Source organism: Dermatophagoides farinae, chromosome 7, assembly GCF_024713945.1.
Source record: "Dermatophagoides farinae isolate YC_2012a chromosome 7, ASM2471394v1, whole genome shotgun sequence".
Taxonomy (NCBI): Eukaryota; Metazoa; Arthropoda; class Arachnida; order Sarcoptiformes; family Pyroglyphidae; genus Dermatophagoides; species Dermatophagoides farinae.
In genome coordinates, this window is record NC_134683.1 from 4,633,161 (window position 1) to 4,644,751 (window position 11,591).

The window sequence follows — 11,591 nt, forward strand, 5'->3', positions numbered from 1 at the left end:
AACGGGATAATGGCTGAATATATTTATAAAGAAGACAATGTGGTCAAAAGAAAAAAAAAATTCATCATGATAATTACCGCATACAAACACACAAATATGTACAATAATTGTGTGAATTTAGACAGAGAAAAAAAAAGAATGTTTCTCTCTCTCTATCCATTATCATCATTTGAATTGATAATTTTCAAGTGAAAAAAACCACCACCACCACCACCACCACCTATATCGTCATCGTTGTAGAATTTGATCAAGAAAAAAAATGATTTAATTTAATCATACCTTGAGAAAAAAAAGAACAAGTTCATTATTCCAATATCAAATGAAAAAAAATCTCGTCGACATTTGATATCATCATCATCATCATACATCTGCCAGTGACTGTGAACAAACAACTATTACACAAAAATATAGATAACAGCAGAAAAAAAATCAAAAACACCAATATATAGCTTCGTTATTTATCAATCACAAAAATCAATTGATTTATCAATTTTTTTTCCTATCGCTCTGTCGGTAAGTGGATGTTTTTATTATTTATTTATAGATAACACACAGTGGTGGTTGCAAAAAAAAATGACTGAGAAAAAAAACAAAAACAAAAACACGAGCCAGCTAGACATGTTTCGAACATACATGCATTCAAAATGGAATGTATTCGAAACATCCTGTGGAATTCAAATAATGGTGATTTGATTTGTTTTTTTGTTTTTGAAAAAAAAACAAAAAATCATACCATGAATTATATATTGTCGTCGTCGTCGTCGTTGTCGCTTATGATGAAATTTGATCAAAAATCCTTTTTTTTCTAGCTATGTAGTCACGTTGATGTCAAGAAGCTCGTTGTTTATTTTATCTTTCATTTTTTTCGATCCAATCGGATCAATACTGATGATAACAAAAATAACAGAAAAATTTCATTCACAATAACCACCGGACACACAAAAGTCCACTCTTGTTGTGTTGTTTGGTGGTGCTCGATGTTTTTTTTTCTCTCGAAAGCCACAGAAGAAAAAAAATATTCAACTCTTCAACCGAAAATTCGGCTCAATGTTTTTCTTTCATTCGTTTCGTTTTAAAAACTTGAACAGAAAAAAAATTACTAAAATAAAATCTTCTCTCATTGATGTAATAATCGATTTAAAGAAAGAACGAAAGAAAAAAACCAGCTATACAAGCCATGAACTTGTCGTTGAATTTTCATTACGGTGGTGATGATGATTACGGCAGAATATAAATGTGTGGTAGGTTATTGGTCAACGAAAAAAAAAGACCCAAAAGAGAGAGAGAGAGAGAGAGCTCATCATCGAAAAATGAGCCAAACAAACAAATAACAACAACAACAACAACAAACAAAAACCCAGGCGAGCAAGTTGAAAGAAATCAAAAAGATAAATACAGCAAAAGAAAAGTTCGAGGTGCGGTCAACAACACCGTCGTCGTCGTCGTAGTCGTCGGTCGGTCGATTGTAGTTGTTGTTGCTGTTGAGGCCAAAAAGGAAAGGCCACACATACACCATACACAATTGATGACTTGTTTTCGGGATATCCGATTATATTACCCGAATCTTGTGTGTGTATTGTATGTATGATGGGTTGGTTCTTTATTTCATTTGTTCATTCGGGTAATCATTTCACATTTCGGTTCACCCCCAATTTTATGTAATGATGAACCTGTCCAACACAATGTGCTGGTTATTGTTATTGTCGGTGGTGGTGGTGGTGGTTGGTTGGTTGGTTGGTTGGTTGGTCGGTTGATGATTTGGATACATTGACATTGGTGATGTATTCAAATCGTATGTGTTCCGTTCTGTGAAGATATGCTGCTAGCAGGCAGACGAAAATTATTTGTTCTGGTTCCAATGAATGAAATATCAGAACCAGAAAAAGTATTATTATAAAAAAACGGGATTCACATGCACACTCTCTAAAGTCTAGACCCAGATGTGGCCGCATTCAAGAAAATAAAAATAATCAAGAATTCTCGGGATTCAAATTCCATTAAAAAAATGAATGAATTTTTGTTTGATGAGAATGATGATGTGTTTTTGAAACATCGGCAATTTACTGGGTTTTATTTTGTGAAATTAAAGGATTAAAAAAAATTAAAGCGCGAAAAAATTGAAACACACAGTGATATCTTTTTTCAAATGTGATGAACGATTCAAAAAAAAAAACTGAAAACAAACAATCGATTACATACTTACCCAACACGTAGATCCGATTTATATTTCGACGATTCAAATTTGAATAATTATTTATTTATTTATGATTCTTAATTCACCAACACCACCACGATGGCAGAATGACTAATAAAAATTCTTTACTTCGGAAAAAAAATATCAGTGATGTTCATCATGATGATGATGATGATGATGAAAACTAAAAATAACCAACAATCAACGTCAGAATTTTTGTGGTAATGATTCTAGAGGCAGCAGCAATGACAGAATTTAATATTTCATCAAGCCAATAAAATATATTGGATTTTTTTTATACCGAACAGAATTTATGTCTGTATGTATGGCAACACGCGGTGGTGTGTTTCTGCCGAAAACATTTATCTTTCGTTTTATTTTGAATAAGAAGATGAAGATGTATCATGGATACGTGGATTTGTTTTTGTTGTAATAAAATGGTTATATTACAACACACATACAGCACAGCAAATAAAACGACTACGATGATGATTGTAAAATGAACTTGAACTAAATTGCTTCACGTCGTCATCGTTGTCGTTAATTTTGCATTATGATGCCGATGAAAATTTTTGAAAAATAAAAGATAATGAAGTGAATGATGATTATTGTGAGTAAAAATAGAATAGAGAAAGAGAGAGAGAGAATATAACCTGTAGAATTCCGAATTCTCACACAGAAATATATAGAAACACATTGCTGAATAGCCACCACCACTTGGAATATTTTTGTGAAACTTTGTAAAACAATCGATTATTATGTAATGTAATACAAAGAAATAGAAGAGATAAAAAGTCCATTGGCAAGAAAATTGTTTCCACCATTGGATGATCCATTATTGTCTTGTCAGTATATGAGGATAATCAAATAATTGAACCCAATTACTATGTACCCATTATTCCATTGGTTTTAGTTAATGGTACAGAAGGTATTGGCAATGGCTGGCAAACAAAGATTCCTAAATATAATCCACGAGAAATAAGACGAACATTGAACAAGAACGGGTCAAATCCACCCCCCACTCCACCAACGAAGGGTTGAATTGCCGCGGGTGAGGATCGAACTCACAAGCTTCAAATTGCGCATATTTCAATCATCAACTAGATTATGAGAACCAACACGAACAAATTGTAGCTGTATTTTAATTAAAATAACGATGATGTAATAATGAAATTCAGAGCCCAATTTTTCAATCGAAATTCAATCATCAATCAATTGACGAATGGCAAAAATTCAAAAAAACTTTGGATCGAATCCACCAGATGCCCCGGGTGAGGATCGAACTCACACCTTCAAATTGCGCACATTTCAATCAACCAGATTATTAGAACACACACGAACAAACTAGCTGTATTTTTATAAAAAATAATGATGATGTAATAATGAAATTCAGAACCCAATTTTTCAATCGAAATTCAATCATCAATAAATTGACGAATGGCAAAAATTCAAAAAAACTTTGGGTCGAATCCACCAGATGCCCCGGGTGAGGATCGAACTCACGACCTTCAGATTGCGCACGTGTACGCATGTGTTAAATTATGAGACTGACGCGCTGCCTACTGCGCTACCGAGGCAGGGCAAGGCTGTCGTTTTTTTTTTTTTTGGCTCCGCCCAATTTGGACAGACACAGGCGACCCTTATGAGAATAACTCAAAAAACCCGTGACAAGGGACGACATGCAAACCACAAAAACAAAAAACAAAAAGAAATTCATGACAGTTTTTATGAATAGGAAAATTTCCTTGATTATTCAATCTGGCAATCATCGAATGACACACAACTGTTATAATTCGAGGTACAATTATTCGAGGTACAATTATTATTATACTAAATTATAATCTTGGTGTTTTTCTCTTTTTTAGAATCAAGCAATTTTTTTGAAAATGACATCATTCTTATCGTTAGCAAATCAATTCTTGACTAAAGTTTTTTCTCTGGAACCATATTCGGTTGTCGAAGTTAAAATTGAAGATTATATCCATTACGACATTGTGGCACGTGAAGAATCACTGATTTTATACAATTATTGTGATAATAAAAACCAAAATAATTATGAAATTCTTTTGCATCGTGAAAATTCATCAACACGTACTGCATTCAGTTTATATCGATCCACAAGAAATGATGAAGCAGAGATTTATTTCATACGTCTTAAAGATAAATTGCCAATGTTCATGACAAGATTTCCCAATCTATTAAGTACATCGTCATTACAAGAAATATGTAAACATATCAATGCTAATCCATCACAAAATATGGCACACATTATTTTCGTCAATTGTCCACAGAAGAACCATTGTCCATTCATCATTGATGAATGGACAAAATTGCAAAATAAAAAAAACACACACTGATGTCTGTGTCTTGTGTGTATGGCGCAAAGGAAAATATTGAATTAAATTAAAGCCAATAAAATCCTACATTACAATAATTCAGTATATAATAATAATTGGATAACAAAAAATATTCAATAATTAGATAGAAAATAAAATGAAAGAAAAAAATCGATTGATTGATCAATGATCAATGAACAATGAAAAGAGAAATTATGTTGAAAGAATCAAAAAAAAAAAATTCAAATTTAAAATGCTGTCGCCATCTATCGAACGATGAGGATGCTGATAATATCAAATTTGTTGAGAATGTGTGAGTGTTGATAGGATTTAAAACTTTTTCAGGAATTTTTCACTAAATTGAAAAGAGAAATATTTGATCACAAATAATGTGTATACGAGAACAATATAAGTTGAATAAAACTTTCCATAATATTTCATAATAATCAAACTGGCCTGAGAATCAATATATCAATAGTAGAATAAAATATAAGATGAGAGTTTCCAACAAACAATAATAAACGTAGATAATAATTTGAATAATTTGAAACGAAAAATTTGTTTTGAGGCATTTTTGAGGAATCGCTTCGTAACTGATGATATGGCAGAATCCGATCGATTAATCACTATCATAGCCACCTGTTTCCAATAATGTTTTTATTGATAATTTATTCTTACGATTACGACGACGACGACGATTTTTTTTTGTTTTTGTTGATACATTTTGTTGTCCATTACAATTATCATCATTTAGATTGATTTCATCTTCATATGGATTCAATAGTGATGTAGTTGTTGTTGTTGTAGACATTTCATCAGCTGATGAACAATCCGATGCCGATGTTGTTGTATCATCACAACAGCTACTACTTTCAACTGATGATGATAAATCAGTTGATGAACAAAGTGAATCGAGATCATCATCATCATCATCATCATGGATGTTGTTTTTGGCAACAATTCCCTTTGCATATCGTTGCAATTCGATTGCATTTCGTAAATCATTAACAAATGTAAGTCGTTTATGTCGTCGATCATCATCATAGTCATCATTATCATCCAATTGTTCAAGTGATGATACCATTTTACGTAGTTCACGTTCCTTTTTTTTCTTTGCTTTTTTCTGATTTTTTTGCCGTCGACCAAGTATACTGGATCCAGGACGAAATACATATGTTGCTTGTTTCTCGGAAAATGTAACACATTTTTTTGGTTTCATAAGATCATCGATACTAAAATCATCATCATCTTCATCACCATCAACGATATTGTCGTCATATTCAAAACAATCCAATAAAATTCCCGGTGATTCTAATGATGATGATGACGGTGGTCCATAATAACCAACATAATTATCGGATAATGAACGTGAAAATATGCCTACAGCACCTGATTCGGATAAAGTACGTTTGTGCCATCCAGGTGGATATTTAAGTATCCCACGTAATCGCTAGAAAAACAAAAGTCAGTCAAACTAAATGGGTAAGAATGAGTAAACTTACATTTTTCTTTTGAATATCAATTGAACGAGTTATTTGACGACTATGACATTCTCCGTTTTGTTGTTTTACAACAGCTTTACCAACATTTGTAGAAGGTGGTTCGTCATCATCATGCGATGCTGTTGATGATGATGATGAACTTTCATCAGTTTGTTTGATTGGACCGGCCGAATCATAATCATCATCATTTACATGGTGATTACCGAAATGTTTGTTTTGTCGTTGAACAATGATAATATTCTATTATGGATTGGGGATACATTTGAGAATTGAAATCAAATTTTTTTTTTTGTTACCTTGGATTTATTAGTGGTACTCAATCCACTGCTCGTTCTATTGTCGGTTTGGTTATTTTGATTTTGATGTTTACTGCAAATGTCGTTATTGTCAACACTGAAATCAATTAATTTATGATCGTTTCGTTGTCTGTGAGGATGAACAATACATTGATTTTTCGTTGGATTGTCATTGAAATTTTGCATAATTTGTTTTTGTTTTTTAAAAAATTAAAAAATCTTTTTCCTGGTTTAATATTTTCTAGAACGTTCGCAAAGTTAAATGGGTCGGCGATTTTGTTTGTGTATAGGTGTACAAACTCAACACAGAAAAAAATTATACAATGATAGTTGAACAATGGGAGGAGTTTCAAAATGTGACTGGTTCATACATTGAAAGTAATGAAATAAAAAAAAATAAAATTTTGCAATGTGTAAACAATTTTTTTTTTCGTCTTTTAATTTCTTTATTTAGATTATTTAGATTTAGATGGCTTATACATATTATAATCATCATCATCATCGTCATCAGTATTACAGTGATTGCTCCTGATCATGTAACATTTTTCTCGACAAACATTTTCACACAAAGAGAAAAATCTGACAATGATCAATTGATCATCAGAGAAGGAAAACTTGATTATCTCATGATATCCATGGGAAATCTCATCATGTTTCGTTTAAAAACGAACCATATTCATATATACGAATGATAAATGAACTTCGTAATTTTGAAATTACAGCAAAAAAGAAAAAGAAAAAGAAAAACATTCAACCGCGCGACAATCAAAATCGATCACGATGCTGATGATGATCATGTCATATGAATGAATGCTATATGTGATAAGCGCATGGCCAGAACACAAAAGGCAAGAAGAAGACTTCTGCATTTTTCGGCAGAATATATAAAAAAATGATTTTTGTATAAATCATTGAAATGAGTTGCTAAAACAAGCAGACAGTAAGTGTGTGTGTGTGTGTGTTTTTGTTTGTTGGTCCCACCGGTTTTTTTCATCACCATCGCCACTCTAATAACAAATTCTTCACCATTCTTTAACATTCGATCGATTTTGGCCACCACGAATTTTCGTTGGTGGTTCTATGTTCCAGAAAAAAGTGTGTGTTCGATGATCCTAGGTCCTGTTGTTAGGCCTTTTTGTGTGTGTATATGTCACATGCACATGTCAATTTTAGGGTAGTTTGTAGAACCAGGTAAATCATAGGTACTTGGTTTTCATTTTCATTTCACTGGCTCGTTTATATTTATAAAAGTTTTAACACACAAACAGAAAAGAAAAATGTTACTTTTTCTAACCAAATTTCCACATCATCATCAAATATCATGTCGTAAATTTTTGGATCAAAGAAAATTTCTCACAACAACTAATGTTCGAAAATGTCATCGACAACAAAAATCGTCGACATCTGAACAGACAAAATCGGCTACTGGTGGTGGTGGTGGTGGTGCTGGTTTAAGCTATAAAAATCTTAAAATTGGTGAGTAGTGTTTTTTTTGTTGTTATCAATTCAAGTTGTTTTGATTACATTATCATTTCATTCATTCAAGGCGTATTGAAAGAAACATTCAATAATGAACATCGTGTTGCTATTGTACCATCAACAGTGCCATTATTTTTGAAAAAAGACATCAAGATTCTAATTGAAGAAAATGCTGGTTTAGAAGCCAAATTTATGAACACCGATTATGAATCCAAAGGAGCTTTTGTGGTTGACCGTAACCGCGTGTTTGCACAATCCGATATTATCCTTAAAGTTCGTTCACCATTACTTGACACGGAAACGCGGTTATTTCGTAATGAGTCTACATTGGTTAGTCTTTTGTTTCCAGCACAGAATCAGCAACTTATTGAACAGCTGGCACGTAAACGTATGAATGTTTTTGCTATGGATTGTATTCCACGTATTTCACGTGCTCAAGTTTTCGATGCATTAAGTTCAATGGCTAATATTGCCGGTTATAAAGCTGTCATTGAAGCGGCTAACCATTTTGGACGGTTTTTTACCGGTCAAATTACTGCTGCCGGTAAAATTCCACCGGCAAAAGTTTTAGTTATTGGTGGTGGCGTTGCTGGCCTATCGGCTATTGGTACGGCGAAAAATATGGGCGCCATTGTTCGTGGATTTGATACCCGAATGGCAGTGAAAGAACAAATCGAATCACTCGGTGCAGAATTTCTTGAAATTAATATCAAAGAAACCGGAGAAGGTGCCGGCGGTTATGCTAAAGAAATGTCCAAAGAATTTCTTGATGCTGAACATCGATTGTTTCATCAACAATGTAAAGATGTTGATATTATCATATCGACAGCATTGATTCCAGGAAAACGTGCACCATTATTAATTACGAAAGATATGATTATGTCAATGAAACCAGGATCGGTTGTAGTGGATTTAGCTGCTGAAAATGGTGGTAATTTTGAAACAACGAAACCCGGAGAGATTTATACACACCAACCATCGGGAGTCATACATATTGGTCTTACTGATTTTCCATCAAGATTACCCACTCAATCATCGACCCTATATTCGAATAATATTTCCAAATTTTTATTATCAATTTCTAAACATCAAGATTCATTCGACATAAATCTTGATGATGAAGTTGTTCGTGGATCAATTGTATTACATCAAGGTAAATTGCTTTGGCCACCACCACCACCTCCTGTGCAACAACAAGTGACCACTGATATAGCAGCAACAAAACCAATCGATTCAAAAGTACCAATGGCTGCACCGCCCAAAGAATTATTACCTCGAGATTATTTCCAACAGACAATGAAAACCGCTTTAATCTATTCCGCGGGTCTTGGATCATTAATTGGTTTAGGATCCATCGCACCAAATACTGCATTCACAACAATGGCTACCACGTTTAGTTTAGCCGGTATTGCTGGTTATCATACCGTGTGGGGTGTGACACCCGCATTGCATTCACCACTTATGTCAGTGACCAATGCTGTATCCGGTATTACAGCTGTCGGTGGTTTACTCCTAATGGGTGGCGGCGTTGTGCCCGAAACATTACCACAGATTCTTGGTGCAACAGCATTGACTATTTCCACTGTCAATATTGCTGGTGGATTCTTGATTACACAACGAATGTTGGATATGTTTAAACGGCCTACTGATCCACCAGAATATAATTACCTGTATGCTATACCGGCCGCTACATTTACCGGTCTTTATGCTATGGGAGCATTGAATGGCATGGAACATGTTCATCAGATGGCCTATTTGGGTGCATCACTTTGTTGTGTTGGAGCGTTAGCTGGATTAAGTTCCCAAAAAACGGCTAGACTTGGTAATGCTTTGGGAATGATCGGAGTTACCGGTGGACTGGCAGCAACATTGGGACCAATGAATTTAACACCGGAATTGTTGACACAGATTACTGCCTGTATGACAGGTGGTGGATTATTGGGTTTGATTATTGCTAAAAAATTGGAAATTACCGATCTACCACAGCTGGTTGCAGCATTTCATTCACTGGTTGGTTTAGCAGCTGTATTGACTTGTTTCGCTACATATCTTCATGATTTTTCAACACTTGCTACTGATCCAGCAGCAATGACCATCAAAACGGCTTTGTTTTTGGGAACGTTTATCGGTGGAATCACTTTTAGTGGATCATTGATTGCGTAAGTGTTTCTGAAATTGAAGTGAATCATTTATTTTCATTGGTCTTTTTTTCTTCGATTTATAGTTATGGTAAACTTCAAGGATTACTTGATTCAGCACCAACATTATTACCTGGGCGTCACGTGATTAATTCGGCAATGATGTTAGCCACAGCTGGTTCAATGGGTTATTTCCTGATGGATCCATCTAAAATGGCTGGCCTATCTTCATTGGGTACAGCTACAGCTTTATCAACGATTATGGGTGTTACATTGACATCGGCTATTGGTGGTGCTGATATGCCTGTCGTAATAACCGTATTGAATAGCTATAGTGGATGGGCATTGTGTGCTGAAGGTTTTATGTTGAATAATAATCTAATGACCATTGTTGGTGCATTGATTGGATCGAGTGGTGCCATTCTTTCTTACATTATGTGCAAAGTAGGATTTTTTCGTTTGTTTTTTTTTAAATTTCAATTTTTAATGAATTTTTTATGTTTAGGCCATGAATCGTTCATTACCGAATGTTATTCTCGGTGGATTTGGCCAGACAGGATCAAACTCTACACGTGCCATTACTGGAACGCATACTGAATGGAATGTTGATCAATCAGTGGATGCTATTCGAGAAGCGAAAAATATTATTATTACACCTGGTTATGGTTTGTGTGTAGCAAAAGCACAATATCCATTAGCAGAAATGATTCAAGTCCTGCGGAAACGTGGTAAAAATGTACGATTTGGTATACATCCAGTTGCCGGACGTATGCCTGGTCAATTGAATGTATTATTAGCCGAAGCTGGTGTACCATATGATATTGTGTTGGAAATGGATGAAATTAATGATGATTTTCCCGAGACCGATCTAACATTGGTTATTGGCGCTAATGATACCGTAAATTCAGCGGCTGAAGATGATCCTGAATCCATTATAGCTGGTATGCCAGTGCTGCGTGTTTGGAAATCACGCCAGGTGATTGTTATGAAACGTAGTCTTGGCGTAGGTTATGCAGCCGTGGATAATCCAATATTTTTCAATCCCAACACGGCTATGTTATTAGGGGATGCTAAAAAAACATGTGATGCTTTATTGAATCGAATCAAAGAATCCTTCGGCGATTAATGAGAGGTTTGCTCATTTTATTGAAATTTATTCTATCTACTACGTGCTCTCTAGCGCACATTTGAAACCAAAATTTTTTTTGAATAAAACGAGCCCTTTCCCAAATTCTGGTTCAAATCAATCAGCATTATTCTTATGCGATATATGGAAAAATTTCCGTTTATGATGTGCTAGTATATTATTATCATTGTGATTGTCTTCAAACTCAAATAAAAATTGAACTCAATGTACTTATACATTGACCATTAAATCAAATTTTTCCACAATTTAATTTTTTCTGGACCAAGTGCTGCCATCTATTGATAACTGTAATGGTTAATGGCGTGTGGCGCCATCGACGGCGAGTATTGAATCAACACGTGAAGTGTTGTATTGTTTAATTATTAAGTTGCTTTTTGAATGTGGTTGAATAAAGACATATTTGTGATTTTGAAATAAAGCTTGTTCCTTTATTGCGTGATTTTTGAATGATTATTACATTACATGGTGGCAGAGTCTCTATCTCATTCAAGATCCAGAT

At 34.3% G+C, this 11,591-nt stretch overlaps 2 protein-coding genes, 1 long non-coding RNA gene and 1 other non-coding gene across 4 annotated transcripts; 2 read left to right on the forward strand and 2 right to left on the reverse strand.

The window, feature by feature from the left end:
* The first annotated feature begins 3,599 nt into the window (after positions 1 to 3,599).
* Positions 3,600 to 4,612, forward strand: LOC142597688 (uncharacterized). The gene is made up of 2 exons (XR_012832334.1): positions 3,600 to 3,992; positions 4,060 to 4,612. It is a non-coding gene; the product is annotated as an uncharacterized LOC142597688 (long non-coding RNA).
* TRNAM-CAU (transfer RNA methionine (anticodon CAU)) lies at positions 3,673 to 3,771 on the reverse strand. The gene is made up of 2 exons: positions 3,735 to 3,771; positions 3,673 to 3,708 (listed from the first exon to the last, which is right to left on the reverse strand). It is a non-coding gene; the product is annotated as a tRNA-Met (tRNA).
* Positions 4,299 to 6,588, reverse strand: Nop17l (PIH1 domain-containing protein Nop17-like). The gene is made up of 3 exons (XM_047059922.2): positions 6,329 to 6,588; positions 6,033 to 6,272; positions 4,299 to 5,980 (listed from the first exon to the last, which is right to left on the reverse strand). The coding sequence occupies exons 1-3, from the start codon at positions 6,512 to 6,514 to the stop codon at positions 5,150 to 5,152; spliced, it is 1,257 nt and encodes a 418-aa protein (XP_046915878.1). The 5' UTR covers positions 6,515 to 6,588; the 3' UTR covers positions 4,299 to 5,149.
* Positions 6,580 to 11,176, forward strand: LOC124496403 (NAD(P) transhydrogenase, mitochondrial). The gene is made up of 5 exons (XM_047059921.2): positions 6,580 to 6,706; positions 6,783 to 7,804; positions 7,875 to 9,966; positions 10,032 to 10,389; positions 10,451 to 11,176. Exons 2-5 carry the CDS (start codon positions 7,606 to 7,608, stop codon positions 11,069 to 11,071), a joined length of 3,270 nt encoding a protein of 1,089 aa, XP_046915877.1. The 5' UTR covers positions 6,580 to 6,706; positions 6,783 to 7,605; the 3' UTR covers positions 11,072 to 11,176.
* Positions 11,177 to 11,591: the final 415 nt, after the last annotated feature.

What these genes read in the sequence shown, in the direction of transcription:
- Nop17l (XM_047059922.2), bottom strand. Translation starts at nt 6,514, where the DNA reads ATGCAAAATTTCAATGACAATCCAACGAAAAATCAATGTATTGTTCAT. An exon ending in GTACCACTAATAAATCCAAG is followed by an intron (nt 6,273 to 6,328) that starts GTAACAAAAAAA and finishes AATCCATAATAG; the next exon opens with AATATTATCATTGTTCAACG. An exon ending in TTGATATTCAAAAGAAAAAT is followed by an intron (nt 5,981 to 6,032) that starts GTAAGTTTACTC and finishes TTGTTTTTCTAG; the next exon opens with CGATTACGTGGGATACTTAA.
- LOC124496403 (XM_047059921.2), top strand. Translation starts at nt 7,606, where the DNA reads ATGTTACTTTTTCTAACCAAATTTCCACATCATCATCAAATATCATGT. An exon ending in CTATAAAAATCTTAAAATTG is followed by an intron (nt 7,805 to 7,874) that starts GTGAGTAGTGTT and finishes CATTCATTCAAG; the next exon opens with GCGTATTGAAAGAAACATTC. An exon ending in TTTCTTACATTATGTGCAAA is followed by an intron (nt 10,390 to 10,450) that starts GTAGGATTTTTT and finishes TTTTATGTTTAG; the next exon opens with GCCATGAATCGTTCATTACC.